This window comes from Pristiophorus japonicus, chromosome 1 (assembly GCF_044704955.1).
Source record: "Pristiophorus japonicus isolate sPriJap1 chromosome 1, sPriJap1.hap1, whole genome shotgun sequence".
NCBI lineage: Eukaryota > Metazoa > Chordata > Chondrichthyes > Pristiophoridae > Pristiophorus > Pristiophorus japonicus.
Window position 1 is genome coordinate 166,902,754 of NC_091977.1, and position 21,479 is coordinate 166,924,232.

The window sequence follows — 21,479 nt, forward strand, 5'->3', positions numbered from 1 at the left end:
CCAACGTTGGGGAAGTCCAGAACCAGGGGACACAGTCTAAGGATAAGGGGGAAGCCATTTAGGACCGAGATGAGGAGGAATTTCTTCACCCAGAGAGTGGTGAACCTGTGGAATTCTCTACCACAGAAAGTTGTTGAGGCCAATTCACTAAATATATTCAAAAAGGAGTTAGATGAAGTCCTTACTACTAGGGGAATCAAGGGGTATGGTGAGAAAGCAGGAATGGGGTACTGAAGTTGCATGTTTAGCCATGAACTCATTGAATGGCGGTGCAGGCTAGAAGGGCCGAATGGCCTACTCCTGCACCTATTTTCTATGTTTCTATGGTCAATGCTTCAACGCTGGGGATGTTGGCTTGAACAAGAACGCAGACGTTGGTGCGCCTAACCTGCCAATGGATTTGCAGAATCTTGTGGATGCAGCGTTGGTGGTACTTCTCCAGTGTTTTGAGGTGCCTGCTGTACATCGTCCATGTCTCTGAACCATATAGGAGAGCGGGTATCACTACTGCTTGGCGCCGGGTTTGAGATCCTGGTCTTCGAACACTCTTTTCCTCAGGCGACCGAAGGCTGCACTGGCACAATGAAGGTGGTGTTGGACTTAGTCATCGACGTCTGCTCTTGTTGACAGTAGGCTCCCGAGGTGTGGAAAATGGTCCATGTTGTCCAAGGCCCCGTCGTGGATTTTGATAATCGTGGAGGCAGTGCTGTGTGGCGGGGCAGGTTGGTAGAGGACTTTTGTCTTACGGATGTTTGGTGCAAGGCCCATGCTCTTGTACACCACAGTGAAGGTGTTGACGATGGCTTGGAGTTCAACCTCCGAGTGTGCGCAGACGCAAGCAACGTCTGCATACTGTAGTTCAATGGCAGAGGATGGGACAACCTTGGATCTGGACTGGAAGCCACGGAGGTTGAACAATTTCCCGTTTGTTCCGCATATTAGCTCCAGTCCAGCGAGGAGCTTACTAGGGATGAGATGGAGCATTACAGCAAGGAAGATCGAGAAGTGCGTTGGTGCGATGACACAACCTTGCTTGACCTCAGTCAGAATGTGAATTGGGTCTGTGGTGGATCGTTGGTCAGGATCACGGCTTGCATGTCATCGTGAAGCAGGCGAAGGAGGATGACAAACTTTTGAGGGCAGCCAAATTTGAGGAGGATGCTCCATAATCCCTCACGGTTGAGTGTCGAAGGCTTTTGTGAGGTCAAAGGCAGCCATGTACAGGGGTTGGTGCTGTTCCCTGCATTTCTCTTGGATTTGCCGCGTGGTGAAGATCATGTCCATTGTACCACTTATTGGGTGGAATCCTACCCCCTTGATCTATCCCCATAGCCCTGCAAAGTTTTCCTTTTCAAGTATATATTCAGTTCCCTTTTGAAAGTTACTGCCGAATCTGCTTTGACTGCCCTTTCAGACAGTGCATTCTAAATCCTAACTAAATTTATTCCACATCTCACCTCGGCTCTTTTGCCAATACTGTAATTGTGTCCTCTGGCTACTGACCCACCTGCCAGTGAAAACAGTTTCTCCTTATTTACTCGATTGAAGCCCCTTATAATTTTGAATACCTCTATTAAGTATCCCCTTAACCATCTCTGCTGTAGAGAGAACAATCCCAGTTTCTCTCGTCTCGCCACTTAACTGGTATAATTCTGATAAACCTCCTCTGCACCTTCTCCAAGGCCTTGATATCCTTCCTAAAATGTTGGGCCCAGAACTGGACACAATACTCCAACTGAGACCTAACCAGTGATTTATAAAGGTTTAGCATAACTTCCTTGCTTTTGTATATGCCTCTATTTAAAAAGCCATGGATCCCATAAGCTTTTTTTTTAAAAAAAAGTGCTCTTTACTTTACTAAAATATCCAAGAAAATTGAGCTTTCACCATTATAAATACAAATCATCATCTGATGGGATGCTGTTTGACCACCGAAGTAAATTTCTTCACATCTCTGGGAATCTGGAACGCCTTTAGAACCCTGGATGCAAGTATAATACTGGAGAAGACCAACATTGGAAGCACAAATTAAAGACATTTAATTTATGCTTCTGTTTGATCTGAAGCTTGATCAAGAATTGCTCATACTGAGAAAACAAATATATCAGGAGTGTGGTCACCAGAATACCGCCACTCTGGTCTGAAGCACCAAGTAAACGATGCTGTTCCAGGGCAGGTGAGTAAAGTATTACATAGTATATACAGCACATAAACAGGACATTCAGCCCAATAAGTTCATGCCGGTGTTTAGACTCCACACAAGTCTCCTTCCACTCCTCTTCATCTAACCCCATCAACATATCCTTCTATTCCTTTCTCTCTCATGTGTTTATCAAGCTTCCCTGTAAATGCACCTCTGCTCGTCACCTCAACTATCCTTGTGGTAGCGAGTTCCACATTCTAACCGCTCTGGGTTAAAAAAAATTGATTCTGAATTCCCTGTTGGATTTATTAGTGACCATCTTATATTTATGTCCTAGTTCTGGTCTCGCCTGCAAGTAGAAACATCTTCTCTGCATCTATCCTATCAGATCACCATTCAGTCTCCTCTATTCTATAAAAAAAGAGCCCCAACCTGTTCAATCTTTCCTGATAAGCATCAGTTTTGTTCTGTTCCTGACAAGTATAAGCTCAGTTCTGGCATCGTTCTCGTAAATCTTCTTTGCACCTTCTTCATTGCCTCGATATCCTTTATATAATATTGGGACCATCATCATCATAGGCAGTCCCTCGGAATCAAGGAAAACTTGCTTTCACTCTAAAAAGGAGTTCTTAGGTGACTGAACAGTCTAATACGAGAAACACAATCCCCATCACTGGTGGGACAGTCGTTGAGGGAAAGGGCAGGTGGGACTGGATTGCCGCACACTTTTTCCTGCACTTGATTTCTGCATGCTCTCGGCGATGAGACTCGAGGTGCTTAGCGCCCTCCCGGATGCACTTCCTCCACTTAGAGCAGTCTTTGGCCAGGGACTCCCAGGTGTCGGTGGGGATGTTGCACTTTATCAGTGAGGCTTTGAGGGTGTCCTTGAAACGTTTCCTCTGCCCACCTTTGGCCTGTTTGCCGTGAAGGAGTTCAGAGTAGAGCGCTTGCTTTGGGAGTCTCGTGTCAGGCATGCGAACAATGTGGCCTGCCCAGTGGAGCTGATTGGGACCAGAACTGCTCACAGTACACCAAGTGTGGTCTAACCAAGTTTCTATACAAGTTTAACATAACTTCTCTGCTTTTCAATTCTATCCCTCTAGAAATGAAATCCAGTGCTTTATTTACTTTTTTTTTTTAAAATGGCCTCACTGATCTGCTTTTAGTGATTTGAGTATCTGTACTCCCTCGACCCCTTTGCTCCTCTACCCCATTTAAACATTTATTTTCCAAGGAGTATGCGTCCTGCTTATTTTTCCTTCCAAATTGTACCATCTCACACTTACCTATATTGAAGGTGTGTGTTATTAGGGTGGCCCCACATGCAAATGGAGCTACAAATACTGGAGAGAAAATTAATAACCAAAAGAATATATCCCCTTTGGAGGTAGCAGATACCTGACTTTAGAAATACAATAAGCAAACTTCCCACAGTTGTTCAGGGCTGAAGGACAGCTTTCATTGTTTGCCTGCTAGATCCAGTTGCAGGGAAGGCAGGTTTTGGGCAAAGGGTAGAAAGCAGCATCAAGACTTAGGATGAGGATGTGCTCTGGGCTGAGGTATGCAGTGTGCAGATTGCAAGGCCAAGCATTGGGGAGGTGAATACATTTAGAAAAAAATGAAATGTAAAAGCTTGAGCCAGAGAGTGGAGCACAGACAGGCCTGAAAGGGCAGTACAGGCAGAGGTTAATGTAGGCTGTTTAAAATTGAATCCAAAGCCAGTGGGGGGAGGGCTTAAACATTTCTACTCAAGCATAAATAGCATTGCAGACTTGTGAAGGTTATCTAGCTGCCTTTTTAATTCCTCAGAATATTTAATTCTAATCAGAATTCGCAACATTTAAATCACCACCAATATCACAAAGCTTTCCTCAAGCCCAAGTTGAAAGGTAGGGTATAAAGGGTCATGGTGGCCGAGTCATGAGGCGAGGTTTTGCTGCAGTGAGATTGAGCAGATTATTTTTGGGGGCCGGAGCGGGATGAAATGGGAAGAAAGGAGTTACCCAGTAAGATTGGTAAATAACTAAAGTATAAAATAACCAATTCGAGAAGTAGAATAACTAAAGACTTAACCAAATGATGAAGAAAAGACATTTAACCCATGAGCAAGAAAATTTGACTCAGACTTGACTGTTACGACAAACAGAAGAAATATTAAAGATACTGATGAAGTCCTTCTTCTATCAACTATATTCTATTTTTATATTAATTAATTTGTTGCTCAACATACCTTGACTGAAACAGCAGAGTGATGCTAATTAACAATCGACAACAGTACAAAAGATATATATACTGCAATGTACTGAAAGTAGACAATAATACTGGAAGATAAAAGGGTCAAAAGCAGCCGATTACCTTGCAAGCATAAAGGCATTATTGATGAAGTCAGCTCGGTCCTGGGGACTGAGAGCTAAATGATTATTTTTTAATAATCCAATTAATTCCTTGGAGGTATTCTCTTCATAATGTACAATGTAATACCCACTCATATTCAAGTTAAACTTCACCCAGGTCACATTTGGTTCTTTAAGGTCAATGGTGTCTAATGGAAAATAAAATGCAGCAACATTTCAATGAAATTGTTAGTTCGCTGATGAAACTCGACTCTAATGAGAAACATTAATAATGTCTGATGAAATTAATTCTAGTATAGAAATACAAAAGCAAAATACTGCAGATGCTGGCAAGCTGAAATAAAAACAGAAAATGTTGGAAATACTCAGCAAGTCAGGCAGCATCTGTGGAGAGAGAAAACCAGAGTTAACGTTACAGGGCGATGTCCTTATGAGAAGGATAATGGTATGTACACAAGGCATCAAAACCTCGACAGGGCTGTGTTTGAAGTATTTAGCTTGTCTGATGGTGCAGAAAATGTATTCAGTGAACAGCTGAGTCATACATACCAGGAAGATGCCAGGTTCAACTTCAGCCAGAGCATGGTTCAATGCTAGAATTGGCCCCAGTGCCCCATTTCAGGGAGGGGAAAATGGGCTGAGCTTCCTGTTCCTGAGTGCTATCCAGCAATCTCTGGTATAAGTCTACACATGTGGATATCAGGGAAGGACATGGTCAACTTTAGCCCTGATGGCCCAGTGGCAAAACTGTACTGACCACAATCAAGGCTTATCTGTAGTTTGGAAGACACCCTGTATCTCAGCAAGACTGCAACATCTTTTGCGGGGTGAGGGGGAAGGTTGGGGAGAAGAGGGGAAACAAAGAGACCAATATATAAAACAACTGGCTGGGAGGAAGACTTAGAGGATGTACCAATGAAGGAGTTTAAATGGAATCGTAAACTGTGAGCACAGCTCAAGTGGGTTATTTAGTCAGAACTCCAAGATTGTGTACAAGTCATTTATCCACTCCAAGTCAGTTTTACAATAATTCTTACAAAACCTTGCCTTTCCCATTATGTGGTTTCCTCTGCCGCTGCAGAAAGGAAGGCAGGGAATCTGCCCTCTGATTTTTGTTAATGTTGCTGTTTTCGCCACGAGGAGGTACAGGAGTGTGGTCTGGGTTGACCGTTGCTTTTACTTTCTTCCTTCCTGGTTGGAAATACATGTTCTTGCTCTGCAAATTCCCATTGTAGAGATTGGCAATTCACCAAGTACAGAATCAGGAGCATGGAGCTGTACGTCACTACTACTCTGGAGTGCAACCTGCTGGAGCTCCAGCAAATGGTGCCACCAAGGGGTCACTCACTGTGATTACATTTTTATTTTAACACTGGCCTGCACATTTTGAATGTCGGGTAGTTATCAACTTGCCACTTTGGATTCAACTCATGTCACAGGAATGGGGGTGGGGTGGGGTGGTGCACAATAAATTCATGACACTGTGTTCTCTCTGGCAGAAAAATCACATGATAGGAACATCCAGTAATACGAGTAAACTTTCTGCAGTGGGTGTATATGTAAAATGTAATGCGAGAGAGTTTGGATGACACTTCACATTAAACCAGAACATTATGTGGTCAATACCACAATGTTCTAATTACTCTAATTATATTCAATTTTAAACATACTCTGCAGCGAGACTGCAAATTGCTGAGCAGTGGTTATCCTCCATAATCAAAAGAAAATAGAAAGACTTATCCTATTAACACCAATCAAAAATATACTTAATTCATGTAATAATGTATAATTTGAAATATTATGTACAATGCAAAATGTTATTACTTTTCAAATTAAATAACTTTCTTTCCTGCTTTGGCTGGATAAATACTTGATCAGCATGGATAAAATAGGGTAGTATACTTTGTTAATACATTAAGATTGAACATTAGTCAACAGTCAGGAACCATTAAAGTGCAAGAATGGAGGATTTATTCTTCAGTCCAATAGGGTAACAAAAAGGTTACATTCTACGAATAAATGAAAATGCTCGTCAACAGTTTAAGGGGGAAAAAAAGTTTGCTTAAAAGTGTAAAATGTTTAATTCTGAACAACGGTATTTAGCTACATACAGAGACTCGGACTTTAAGATAATTGAAAGCATGAGTAGAGATCAGTCTCATATTCCCACACAACACCAGTGTGATCAGTAACCACAGCCCCAGTAAAACTTGCCTGGCCACTCACCAAAGCCTAACTAAAAGCTGCTAAGCAGAGGCTTACCTTTACTGTACTTCTTGAAGTTAAAAATAATCACCTGTTTTGTTCTTAAGAAGCCATGTTTTGATGCATTTGGGTTGGCTATAATTGCTACAGCTGCTGGTGATGTATGTCAGTGGAATATGCCACAGGTAACTGAGAAAAATCAAACCAGAGCTTCAATTAGTTTCACCTTGTTGAAATGACTAAATAAAGTTTAGTCTGGAGAAACAGCTAAATAAACTAAAACATGTCAGAGAACATTGAGAAATGAATTTTAAGTTTTGAGCTGTGGTACTTATAACCATTGGGCTAGAAATTCGGTGGGGTATTGCCCCTTGCGAGAGTTGGAACAGGGGCGCGAAAGGGTTTATAGCCGCAAACGCCGGCATTCACACCACTCGGCAATTTCAGTGTGCCGGAACCAGCGGCGCAGAGCATCACCGCCCAGGAGCGTTGTGCTGGTGTACAACGCCCCCAGAATCGACTCGCAACCAAAATTTGTTTTGCGTTGCACCGGTAGCGCCCTGTAGTGACACGGCCAGAGTGAGCTGGCATGCAGAGCTGTCCCAGGGCGGTAAGGGAAGGAGTGACTGCATGAGGCAAGTGCGATCGATTTTATTTTTCATTTTTTTGAGATTTACCTTTATTGGGGTGGATTATGTACAGGGAATGTTTTTTGTTCCGATAGTTGCAGGGAGGCCTCTCATGGGGTGCTACGAAGCTGGCTCTTTAGTTCGAGATATTCAGTTGCTCATCCGGCCAAGCACCTCAAGATAAGTGTGGAACGCTTCTCTTAGTGCTTCACTCCACTGTCAGGGCGCAACCACTGAATTTGTTGGCTGCCGACGCAACCCATTTCCTAGCGCTAAATTTATCCAGAGCCACATATGAATGCCTTAAAAAAACCTTCAACCTAATTTCCAGCCCATTGTCTCTCTAATGTAGTAGAGAGACCTTCTGTGCTAACAAGTTGTATTTATATACCACCTTTAACATAGTAAAACGTCCCAAGGTGCTTCACAGGAGTATTCTGTGCTGAAGGAAAACATATGAAAAATTTAGTATTTCTATGTACTATTAAAAGGATCCCAACTTAACTAGTTATCATAATATATTAAGTTGTGTTACAATGTGTGGCACCAAAACTCTTAAAATAAAAGTAAAATACCCAGTCTCTTGAAGCAACCCATTCTAATGATGCTTTATAAAGAAGGGCTTCTATATGACAATCATTTGTTGCATCCTCTTCACATTATCCCACGTGTTTCTCAACATTTTAGTCACAAGGTCAATTATAAAACTTGCATTATGGCGTTTGGTAATAATTAATACCAGATGTCAAAATTAAGGGTAGATTGAAACTGAATGCTCTCAGCTGGAAAATAATGGTGTCTGGTGTTTGTAAGTAATTACTTTTCTTCAAAGTTCAATAGCTTAGATAATTCCTCGTATAACATATTTTGACTCAGGAAAGTGGAGATCCAAGTTCTTTTCAAGGTCAGCAATGTATTGAGAAAGAGGTCCAATTCATCAAAAATGTGTTTCGAGTCCACTGATGAGAGGAAGAGTATTGTTGGACAAAGTGTTTGAATAGTTACAATTGGCTAGCCTCGATGCTCCTTTAAACTTGATTTCAGAAATACGAGCTTCCTGTGGCATGAGTGTAACTGTGCTCCTCATACTCTAAATTAGGCTTCTTGGACCAGAATGGGCATTCCAAGGAAATGGCATGCTCCGAGCAGATTTTATGATGCAAGATTTGGATCCATGCCTTTGGAGCTTATATGCATAGCTGTTCACAATTACTAACAGAAATTCACAAACCTTCTTCAAACTCAACTCCAAGGTAAATTTTTTGTAATACAAAAAACAACGTTGCGTACATCTTGGTTTAGATTTTCTTCTATAGCAGATCCTGGCTCATCATCAGCAGTGAAGGAGTTCTGACCATCACAAGGATACAACCTTGACTCTGACAGATTTCCTGGGTTAGGGTCATTCAGGCAGTTGCAGCACAGCCCCTCTACCTCCAACTCCTCCTTTAAGACACTCCTTAAAATCTACCTTTTTGACCAAGCTTTTGATCACCTGTCCTAATATTTCATGTGGCTCGGTGTCAAATTTTGATTTATAATGCGCATGTGAAGAACCTTGGGATGTATGTTAAAGGCACTAAATGAATGCAAGTAGCTGTTGTAGCATGGGATGGCTAAAACACTGATTTTTTAATTTATTTTGACATTAATTTTTCAGAAAGGAAAAGAGAAATATGCTACCCTAGCAAAGCTAGACACGAGGGGGCCAAAACTGCCCCTTCCCATAAGGCTTGTTACCACCACAAATTGGCGGCCACGCTGCGAAGTGCAATGGCCGCCGATTTTTGGGGGAATGGCCGCAATTTTGAAAATTCCACTCCTGCGGCATCCCGACGGTGACCCACTCCCCCCACTACCGCTCCGCTGTTGTCGATCCATCCCAAGCCCGTCATCATAGCTCGTAGCGCTGATGTTCCTCCCCCCACCCACCCACTGAATGCGAAATTCCACGGAAAAAGTCTTGCTACCGCCGTGCGATGCCACCTACAGCTTTTTCTGTCGGTGTACTGTGCTTGGAATGCTTCTAAAATGGCGATGAGACTGCCATTAAAGGGGAGGGCGCATAGCCGTGGCTGGCAATTTTTTTTTTTGTCTGCTGACTGCCGGGTCCAGCCAACAATTATGTCCCCAGGTTCGGCTGGGCTGCCAACAGGCAGCCTGGCACACTTCTTGGGTGCCAAGCTGCTGGCCTGGCCGAAACCCTCCCTGGTGGCCCAGTGGACCCAACTAAAGGAATCGTAGCGGCTCTCCCCTTTGTGAAGGGGAGAGATGTGGTGACGCACCAGCGTGATGATGTCATCAGCACGACGTTGATGAGGGACAGCGGCAGACACTCCGCCCGTCCCCCACTTCTGCCCCTTGTGTGCGCGAACTTCCGCCCACCGCCACACTTCCACCCTCATTAAGACCGACTTACTGGAGAAAAAAAGCAGCCAAAGAGCGGAATTCCGCTCAAGGGACCACCGCATCCACCGCGCTGGTAAGAACAGCTGAAAAAGGGCAAGTGCGCCATGTTTTCGGCGGGGGGGGGGGGGGGCAATTTCGGCCCCTAGGTGCCTCTTGCACCCAGTGTCACAACAACATAAATGTCTTATTTCTGTCACTTACCCACCCATGGGTGAACATCTTTTTGCTTCTCGTCACTTTTGCTAGGGGATCCCAAAAAGTGGTGGGGGCTATCAGGGGAAACCAGGCTGGTGGCTCTCAAAGAACTCCCGCCCAACCTAGACCTTCATTTTTATACATGGAACTGTTTCACCAACAAAATGCCCATTGGTTCTCTTATATTCTAAAAGTGCTCTAAAGATTTTGATAAAGTAAGTCACATGTTAAGCATCCTTAAAAATTAAATCAAAATCAAGTTAAAAATGAGCATTCTGAAAAGCTCATCTACAAAAGTATTAAGAATAGTGATTCCGTTTCATGTTTTCATGGTCCGTGTGCAGCAGGTGCTCTTCAATGTGGATAAGTGCATTTGGGCTTTGGAAACTCCAGACATGCATGTACAATAAAGGGGCGCCCACTAAAGGTTACAGAGCACGTGGGGGACCTGAGATCTTAGTTGATAAATCATTAAAAGTCCCCAAGCAGCTGTGATGAGTTCATTAGGAAGGCAAATTGGGTTTCAGGTTGTATTGTTAGGACAGTGAAAATTAAAACTAAGAGTACTATATTGAGGCTGTAGAAGGCCTTGGTACATTTAAGAGTATTGTACCCAGTTTTGGTCCCCACACGTAGCAGGTGATAGAGACCATGGAGAAAGTACAGAGAAGGGCAGCCAAAATGATAGCCAAGACTGGGTATCAGGATAGGCTGAGAGAGTTGGGGTTATTGTCATTACAGAAACACAGCCATAGGAGACATTATTTGAGGTTTTTAAAATTATGAAGGGATTATATTCTGTCCAATTGGATAGGCTGTTGGTAATTATGATTGGGATGGAAGAACTAGGGCACATGAACACTATGCAAAGACTTAGGTTAGATGTTGGGAAGCATTTTGTTTTCAGAAATGTGTCAGAGTCATAGAATGGTTACAGCACAGAAGGAGGCCTTTCAGCACATCAAGCCCATGCCGGCATGCCGGCTCTCTGCAAGTGCACTTCAGCTAGTCCCACTTCCCCGCAGCCCTGTAAATGTTTTTCCTTCAGGTAAGAGGCCTCTTTAAAAGGCCTGTGGAACAGATTACGGAGGCAAGTATAGATTACCGGCGGTACTTTAAAAGTGTTCTGGACAAATTCCCGAGAGGAAGTAATTTCAAATTATAAAAGATTAATTGCGGAGTTGCTAGGAATAGCGAGACTCATGAGTTACTTCAATCTCTTGGAGATTGCTTAATTACTTAAAGGTTGGACAATAATTTCCTAAATTTGCCACACCATTCTTTTTGGCTTTGTGACCAGCAAGGGCTGGGGGGGGGGGGGGGGGGGGGGGGAGTGGAAAGAGAGGAGAATGAGGGGTCAAAAAAGTATATGCGGCTGCAGTATGTCTGGATAGGACAGACTTGATGGACCAGCTAGTCTCTATGTTTGTATGAAACAACTATATATTTGTTCTTTTACATATACAGTATGTCAGGATCACTGAGATGTGTTAATTAGTACTGCAACCACATTAGTCACAGTATGGAACATTCCACAAGTTAATGCTGGCAAAACCACCTAGAATTGGTTCAAAAAGTAACATTTTGGTAATTTTGAGAGAATGTATTGTGTGAACAGAATAAATGTTGGGGATTTGAAGTTTATTAAAAAATAAACTAATCATGTCATTCACGCCATAACCCCTGAGCATCCTACTGCGTATGTCTCTTATTTCAACATGAATGGAGAAACCAGACATGCAGGCTGCCCATTTTACAGTCCTAAAGTTTTATACTTTTTTTGGTGAACGACTGAACTTGCCCAGGTGAAGGATAACAGAACACATTTTCTATTTCGGTCATCCAAAATTAACACGAAGTACTTCTAGACCAGGTATAGTACAGATTCTAGAGTAACATTTCTTAACCCTAAACTCAAACAGCAACTTCTACTGAATCAAAAGTAGGGCTGTTAATCCTCCCAGCCTTTCTGGTAGTCTTCAACCACTCTGAACAACATGGGATAAATATGCAAGTAGAGTTGATGGGCATGGTCAATGAACCAATGAGAGGAGGGAGAACTTTGACCAGCAGGTGCCAAGAACAATATGGCCAGGCTGGGGACGGGTTTCCAGTAGCAGATTAGGCAGTGCTGGAGCCCGCCATGTTTCTAGTCTCAGGCTATTTGTAGGAGGTCGTTGAGCGCTATAACGGACTTTCATCCCAACATTGACGCTTGATCAATAAAGGGAAGGAATGTTCTGCTGTTGCAAGCTGCTAAGGAAGACTCATTTCCATTGAGGCTGCAGAAACTGCTTGTGGAGGTGCAGAAAATGGTCAACAGCAGCAGGTGATCAAGGTTTCCCAGGTTGAGGAGGTGGCTGTGGTAACACTCCAACAGATGGAGCTGAGGAAGTAAACGGGAATGGTAGCAAAGTGGCTATAAGAACATAAGAAATAAGAGGAGTAGGCCATACAGCCCCTCGAGCCTGCTCCGCCATTCAATATGATCATGGACTCAGTTCCACTTCCTCGCCCGCTCTCCATAACCCCTTATTCCCTTATCGTTTAAAAAAACTGCCTATTTCTGTCTTAAATTTATTCAATGTCCCAGCTTCCACAGCTCTGAGGCAACGAATTCCACAGATCCACAACCCTCAGAAGAAATTTCTCCTCATCTCAGTTTTAAATGGGCGGCCCCTTATTCTAAGTTCTAGTCTCCCCTATCAGTGGAAACATCCCTCTACTTCTAGTCTCCTATATCAGTGGAAACATCCCCTCTGCATCCACCTTGTCAAGCCTCCTCATAATCTTACAGGTTTCGATAAGATCACCTCTCATTCTTCTGAATTCCAATGAGTAGAGGCCCAACCTACTCAATCTTTCCTCATAAGTCAACCCCCTCATCTCTGGAATCAACCTTGTGAACCTTCTCTGAACTGCCTCCAAAGCAAGTATATCCTTTCGTAAATATGGAAACCAAAACTGCACGCAGTATTCCAGGTGTGGCCTCACCAATACCCTGTAGAACTGTAGCAAGACTTCCCTGCTTTTATACTCCATCCCCTTTCCAATAAAGGCCAAGATACCACTGGCCTTCCTGATTACTTGCTGTACCTGCACACTATCCTCTTGTGTTCCATGCACAAGTACCCCCAGGTCCCACTCTACTGCAGCACTTTGCAATCTTTCTCCATTTAAATAACAACTTGCTCTTTGATTTTTTTTTTTGCCAAAGTGCATGACCTCACACTTTCCATTATACTCCATCTGCCAAATTTTTGCCCACTCACTTAGCTTGTCTATATCCTTTTGCAGATTTTGTGTGTCCTCCTCACACATTGCTTTTCCTCCCATCTTTGTATCGTCGGGAAACATGGCTACGTTACACTCAGTCCCTTCCTACAAGTCGTTAATATAGATTGTAAATAGTTGGGGTCCCAGCACTGATCCCTGTGGCACCCCACTGGTTACTGATTGCCAACCTGAGAATGAAGCATTTATCCAGACGCTCTGTTTTCGGTTAGTTAGCCAATCCTCTATCCATACTAATTTATTACCCCCAAACCCGTGAACTTTTATCTTGTACAGTAACCTTACATTACGAGACTAGTAATCCAGAGGCCTGGACTAATGAGACAGGAGTTCAAATCCCACCACAGCACCTGGATGTCTATTAGGGAAGGAAATCTGCTATCCTTACCCGGTCTGGCCTATATGTGACTCCAGACCCACAGCAATGTGGTTGACCCTTAACTGCCCTCTGAAATGACCTAGCAAGCCACTCAGTTGTCAAGAAAACAGCTCCCCACCATCTTCTCAAGGGAAATTAGGAGATGGGTAATAAATGTTGGCTTTGCTAGCGATGACCACATCCTGTGAATGAATTAAAAATAGGTTATTTTCCCTCAGAATGGTGAGGAAGGCACCATCTCCATTTACAAGCTCATTCGATGCGCAGATCAGCATCCTGTATGACTGTCAGAGTGATACCAACACAAAGCATCTGAACCCCTGGGGTGAGTGAAGACATGACACAGATGGCATCTGGCCTCATCCCATCAGCTTTCAGGTGTACATATGCGGTGTCACTGTATTCTTCCCCCTGCCCTGCACCCCCCTTCCCTGCCTCCCCCTCCCCACAGTTGTCCAAGCAGTTCCTTTTTCCATCCTCTTCCCCTACCCTATCCTACCCTCACCACCTGCCCCCACCCCCCAACATTTTGTTACATCTTTTTCTAAGTCTGTAGCCTGTGAGGGAACTATCCCACTGCTGGATATCACTACCCTTCCCCCACCCTTCTGAATAAACTTTTGTCCGTCATTTTTCATTGAAGGAGTGTAAAATGGCAAATAAGTTCCCATTGTTCAGCTCCCAGTGTCTGTGTATGTGTGGCAGAGTTACCAACCCTCCTGCATTACAGATGCTGTCTGACTTGTTGAGTATTTTCAGCATTTTTGGCTCATGTTTGAGGTTATAATGAATTGACTACCTTTGATTTCTCAGAAGTGATGGAAGATCAGAGGGTGAAACTCTCAGGGGTGGTAACAAACTATCCACGGGAACACTCAGGAAATTTTCAATACCCAGTCTACCCCACCAGTGAGCAAAAATATATATATTTTTTTAAAAATAGGCTCATGAGGATCAAAGACATTCAACTACAGGTAAGCAAGTGTCACATCGTCAAACCTCCAGGAATACGCCCAACCAGATTTGGCCATCTTACACCAGTGTGAATTTTTCCATTTCCCCATACCAACTATCCACATGGGTCATGAATAACCAAACTCACTGAATTCACCTACAACTAACTGAAAGACTTTTACTCTGTCAGTCTGAATCTTATTCAAACCCAGATCCAAGGGTTTATACAATAGTGTAGTGCATTTATTTACTTTGCTACCAAACTCCCCTCCCCCCCCACGTTCCAGGTCTACATTCATGAGAAAGGGGAGTAAACACTTCAATCTCTCTGTGTTGATATGTTTTATTTTGCCAGTAAAATGATTGCATGTTATTGGGAGGGGGCAGAGATGCTGGGTTCAAAAGTGACATAAAAACCTACAATGCCAAGTTCCCTACTGGTCAATTTAGAGGAGCAGTGGAATTAGAATAGCACCAGATAAATGTTTCTTACACAAACTCTTCGCATGAGGAGCTCAAAAGGCAGAAGACAGATTTTGAATCTTCAACAACACTTTAAAATTATTTTCAGAAATTGCACGGGTTGTACCTGGAATCGGGAGAGGATGATGGATCCTGTAAAATGGAGATCCTGAGGAAACGTTCTTGACTGAGGTGAATTTTATTGGCAGTTGTATCTAATTTAACAGTGACCACTGGGAACCCTGTCTGCAGTGTCCAAGTTTTCATCATTTCTTTCATATTTAAATCTATACTTTTAACCTGTGAAATAAATACAATGTACTGAGAGATTAGACCAAATCACAGCCAGGTTACTCAGCTGAAGATTAGTTATCTAATCAGCAGCATACAGTATAAATATTGAAAGAAAATGCATTTATTATTTTAACATTGCTTGTACCAAGACTAGTTACTGGTGCAATATTTAGAATTTGATAAATACAATTAAAAAAAGACATGGGATAGAGCTAGTTTAACAGTTTCTAGTATTGAGAATGCACAATACCACCACCACCAACTGAATTCAATAGCACCACTGCATTACCGTGGTTCTCACTGATTTGTCAGCAAGCTTGTGGACAAAATTACAAAGATTTAAAAAAGACCTACACAATCCAGACCTGTTTTCCAAAGTACTTAAATACCAACACCTTTGGGGGATTTTCATTTTCATTCATTTGCCATCTGTGCAGACCTGGTCAAGTTCAGAGAAGCTACTTGAATACCATGCAAGACCCATGCTAGCACTGCTAGATTCCAATGCACAGGTTACAACCCGAAGAAAAAACTGCTAAATTTAACCAGACTGGCAGCCATGAGTACCTATGCAAGCACATGGGAGCCTGTGGATGGTGATATTTTCCTTCTCATTTTTCCCCTCCTGCAGGCTTATGGCTCCACATGCACATTCAAACTACCATTCTTCATGAAGCTGAACAGCCAGCATCAGCAGGCTATTCAACTGGGGTGGGAGGCATCACAGGTGAGCCCAATACCTTCCACGCACAACATGTGCACAAGCACATTTCCATCAGGATTTGTTGGATAGTGGCAAGGAATGGGAAGCCTGGCATATTCCCCTGCCAGCAACCAAGGAGTGCAGAGCAGTTGTAACACTCCTGCTATCTCTACAGCTAAAAGACCAAAGAAAAGCAGGCTCTTTTTTGGCTAGCAAAATGGAATATATAGGAGATATTCTAAATATCTCTTTTAATTCATTGGTTTTGGGGGTGAAGAGATGCTCTTTAAATTCAAGCAATTCATCCTGAACTGTTGAGCTGGTTTAACAGTTGAACTTTTATCAGGCAACATCTTAAGTCAGTCCTAAACTCTTTAACGCAACAGTTTAATATATATGGAATGCATTAATTACAAGACCCTTACCTTAGGAAAGGTGATAAAATTTAAAAGCACACCTACCAACTTCTCTGCACTCATGATTGGTGTGGTGTTTACTTTCAGAAGTATTAGGTGAGGAAAATCTTAATAGAACATTTCCCACTCTCCCGTCAAATACATTGCAAATATTTGCTAGAATTGAAATGGGATAGATTGGTTGAAATAGATGTGCACCCACCCCTCCCCTGCCCCAGAGTCGTACTTTTTCAACCTAGTACCACATATGCTTTCTACAAAAGTTTTCACTAAATGATCTAGGCCGACATATCTGTGCAGTACTGAGGGGGTGCAGCATTTTTTTGTCTTTCAGGTGAGATTTTAAAGTGCGATCCTGTCTGTCGGTTCAGGAAGATCCCACTGCACTAGCCACAGAGGAGCAAGGGAGCTATTCTTTGTGCTCTGGGCAACATTTATCCCTCAACTATCACCACCAAGACAGATGAACTGGTCATTTACTATTTGTGGGGCCTTGCTGTGGGAAAACTGGTGGCCACATTTGCGACCAAACAGCAACTGCAAAAAGTCATTAATTTTATGTGAAGCACTTTGGGATAGTCTGAGAATATGAAAGGCACTATATAAATGCAACTTCTTTCTTTTCTTTATTGAGAAAATACTGCAGGAGCATTTGATTATGTAAACTAGACAGACTACTGCATCTTATTTATTTTGTCATCATTACCAGTCATTGGAAACTGTAGAGTTTAATCCGGTCTACACTATTCTAACCTTTCTAGGAGGTGAAAAAAAAGACATTAATCTGATTTACCAAATCCCTCAGCAGGCACCTTGAGCAGTCATATGCAGATGTGGCTTAGTTCCTATCTGCTGTCATTTAGATTCTCTACATTTGGTTACTAAATAATGGCCTAGAATTTGCTGGAGCGGGGCATCTCGGGGTGTGTCCCAATAATTATTCCCTCACCCTTCAGCTCGAAAAATGTTTACACTGTAAGGTGATGGAAGTGCGAGGCATCTAGGACCTTAATGAACAACAGTGTATAATCTTAATCAATGAGATTTTGGGATTGAGAAAAAAAGTGGAACGACGCAGAAGGAAGGTGAATTAAAGTGAGTAAATTAGTATCAAATCAAGTACAGAAAGAGAAATAAAGAGAGGGAAAAGAAGAGTGGATTAAGTGAGGGAGGTGAAAAAGGGACAGGGAAGGAAAGATTTTTTTTACATTTAAAATGTTTTCAAAATCTAAATTTGCATTTATATACATGCACCCTTAACATAGTAAAACGTTCCAAGGCACTTCATAGGAGCGTTAACAAAATAGGACACCAAGCCACACGAGGAGTTATTAGGACAGGTGAACAAGTTTGGTCAAAAAAGTAGGTTTTAAAAGAGCATCTTAAAAGAGGAAAGAGAGGTAGAGGGGCAGAGAGGTGCAAGGAGGGAGTTTCAGAGATTAGGGCCAAGACAACTGAAGTCACAGCCTCCAATGGTGGAACGATTAAAATTAGGGATACACAAGGGGCCAGAATAGGAGGAGCGCCGCGATCTCGGAGCATTGTAGTGTTAGAGAAGGTTACAGAGATTGGGAGGGGTGAAGCCATGTAGGGATTTGAAAACAAAGATGAGAATTTTGAAATCCAGGTGTTGCCGGACCAGGAACTAATGTTGGCCAGCGAGCACAGGGGTGATGAATGAATGGCATTTGGTGCAAGTTAGTATGCAGGTGGCAGAGTTTTGGATGAGTTTAAGTTTAAGTTTATAGAGGGTGGAAAATGGAAGGCTGGCCAGGAGAGCATTGGAATACTCAAATCTAGAGGTAACAAAGTCATGGATGAGGATTTCAGCAGTTGTTAAGCTGAGGCAGGGGCGAAAGTAGGCGATGTTACAGAGGTGGAAGTAGGCAATCTTGTTGATGGAGTGGATAAATGGTCGGAAACTTAACTCGGGGTCAAATATTTACTAACAACAATTTACTACATGTTGGAATGAGACCCCGCTGTTTAAATTGTTCCCTTTCTGTGCCAGAGATGTTGATTGGCACTGCAGAAACATAAGTGCCATTAAAAAGGTACTTCTGCTGTTAAGTAGCAGCTCTGACTTTCTGCAGCAAATTTAATTGCTAATTAATGTGTAAATGCAGCAACTTCATAAAACTCATGGGGAGATTGAGGATAAGTTGTCATTTTCAGGAGGCTAATGGTACAGCTGCACAAGATGTCCAGCAACTTGTGAAAATTTGCAATTCACGAGGTAGCTGTACCTCGCCACAAGCTACTAGACGATTTACAAGTTAGAAATGGTGTACATCAAACTCGCCAATATTTTGGCACCAAATTCTGGATCAATATTGTTTCATATGAATATCTATTACTGCATTTGAAAATATTAAAATATTTAGTCTGAATTTACAATAAATATTAAGATAAATACATACTTTCGCAATACTGTTCCACAAGTCTTCATTTTTAGCGTTCCCATACTGATGTTCATTCAAGTATCTCACAATCCCTTGCTGGAAAACTGTTTCAGTAAGGAAGTTCTTCAACATTAACAGAATGGATGCCCCCTGAAGGAGAAAAGGAGATTTTTCATTTTAAATGTCTTTCTTCAAATGCAAATTGTTTTGATTCTGAAACAGTTGGACTTTACAGAATTCCACCATTCTTTCCTGCAGTTGCAGGCTCAAAAGCAATATCCTTTCATTAGTGTGGGTTTGTAGACACTTGTATGTTTCTGTTTTTCTGACCAACAGAGACTGCAATTGACATCAAAATTCAATACTGAAATTCAGTTGGAGAATTAATGACAACTTTCCTGAAAAACACAAATGAGGCAGTTGCAGTGCTGTATAGAGAAGACCTTAAAATAAACAAGGACCGAGTCAAAAGGTTGTGGATTTAAGTCCCACTCCAGAAACTTGAGCACAAAAATCCAGGCTAACACTCCAGTGCAGTTCTGAGTGACTGCTGCACTGTCGGAGGTGCCATCTTTCGGATGCTCTCTCAGGTGGATGTAAAAGATCCCATGAAATTATTTTGAAGAGCAGGGCAGTTATCCACGGTGTCTTGGCTAATATTTATCCCTCATTCAACATCACAAAAAAAAACATATTATCTGGTCATCATCACATTGTTCTTTGTAGGAGCTTGCTGCGTATTTCCGATACCTGTATTATAACAGTGACTACATTTCAAAAGTACTTAATTGGCTGTAAAGCGCTTTGGGACGCTTGATGTTGTGAAAGGCACTATATAAATGTAAGTCTTTCTTTTTCTGTCAGCAATAGCACGGCGTTTGAACACTGGCTATATTGAGAGGCTGGTGCACCACCTAAAATTTATCAGTGTACTAATGGAAGCATTTTTGGTGCCACTCAGCTGTATCAATAGCTTCTCAGGGAAACTAGGAATGGGTGATCAATTGGCAGCGACATCCACATCCATCGAATGAATTCAAGAAATACCACTAGCAGTGACTGCTCTCTTATCCTGCTTGTGCTCATGTTTAAGAACGGTATTGTTTGTCAGTTGTGAAATACTGGACCACAGTATATTCCAGCACAAACAAGCCATTTGACCCATCAAGTCTGTGCCCATGTTTTTCTCCATATGATCTACCTGGTTCAACCCTGCTTTTCTGCCATACAAGTTAATATTCATTTTTTTCAACCTACTATCTAAATCCATTTTAAAAGAACGTTTGGACTGCTTGCTGTAGAGAATTCTAAACACCTTTATTTCTTATTCTAATCTTCCCTTTAATTCCTTTGGTCCATCCTAGGAGCCTTCTGCAATCTTCGCTGCAATATGCCTTATCCCCCCACCCCTCCTCCACCGCATGACACAAACTTAGTGCGATCAACAAATTTCAATATTGTTCCCTCAATTCCAAGTCCAAATTATTTATGTACATAGTAAATAAAAATATCTGAAACAGAGACTACTATGGAATACAACATATTAAATTCGAAGAAACTTTGTTTGACTGCTTTGCTCTGCTTTCTGCCCTCCAATCATGTTTATCTCCATGTGGGAAGATTCTCCCCAATTACATGTGCCATTATATTTTCCATAATTCTCTTGTGATCAAACGTTTTGTGAACACAACATAAGAACTAGGAGCAGGAGTAGGCCATTTAGCCCCTCGAGCTGCTCCGCCATTCAATAAGATCATGGCTGATCTGATCTTGGCCTCAACTCCACTTCCCTGACTGTTCCCAATAACCATCGACTCCCTTATCGTTCAAAAATCTTTCTAACTCCAACTTAAATATATTCAATAACCCAGTCTCCACAGCTTTCTGGGGTAGAGAATTCCAAAGATTCACGACCCTCAGAAGAAATTCCTCCTCATTTCCGTTTTAAATGGGTGACCCCTTATTCTGAAACTATGCCCTCTAGTTCTAGATTCCCCCATGAGGAGAAACATCCTCTCTGCATCGACCCTGTCAAGCCCCCTCTGAATCTTATTCGATTCAATAAGATCACCTCTCATTCTTCTAAACTCCAATGAGTATAGCCCCAACCTGCTCAACCTTTCATAGAAACATAGAAAATAGGTGCAGCAGTGGGCCATTCGGCCCTTTGAGCCTGCACCACCATTCAATATCTTGGCTGATCATGCAACTTCAGTACCCCATTCCTGCTTTCTCTTCATACCGCTTGATCCCTTTAGCCGTAAGGGTCATATCTAACTCCCTATTGAATACATAAGAACATAAGAACATAAGCATTAGGAACAGGAGTAGGCCATCTAGCCCCTCGAGCCTGCTCCGCCATTCAATAAGATCATGGCTGATCTGGCCGTGGACTCAGCTCCAATTACCCGCCCTCTCCCCGTAACCCTTAATTCCCTTATTGGTTAAAAATCTATCTATCTATGACTTGAATACATTCAATGAGCTAGCCTCAACTGCTTCCTTGGGCAGAGAATTCCACAGATTCACAACCCTCTGGGAGAAGAAATTCCTTCTCAACTCGGTTTTAAATTGGCTCCTCTGTATTTTGAGGCTGTGCCCCCTAGTTCTAGTCTCCCCGACCAGTGGAAACAACCTCTC

The 21,479-nt window shown here is 42.4% G+C and overlaps 1 protein-coding gene across 3 annotated transcripts in view; it reads right to left on the reverse strand.

The window, feature by feature from the left end:
• Positions 1–21,479, reverse strand: part of lnpep (leucyl/cystinyl aminopeptidase) — a 149,214-nt gene that overhangs the window by 21,111 nt on the left and 106,624 nt on the right. For all 3 annotated transcript variants that reach the window (XM_070884469.1, XM_070884462.1, XM_070884477.1), the window contains exons 9-12: positions 18,858–18,989; positions 15,152–15,324; positions 6,794–6,891; positions 4,499–4,685 (exon numbers count right to left, since the gene is read on the reverse strand). In XM_070884469.1, the coding sequence (XP_070740570.1) occupies positions 4,499–4,685; positions 6,794–6,891; positions 15,152–15,324; positions 18,858–18,989 (590 nt within the window). The remainder of the gene's footprint in view (positions 1–4,498; positions 4,686–6,793; positions 6,892–15,151; positions 15,325–18,857; positions 18,990–21,479) is intronic.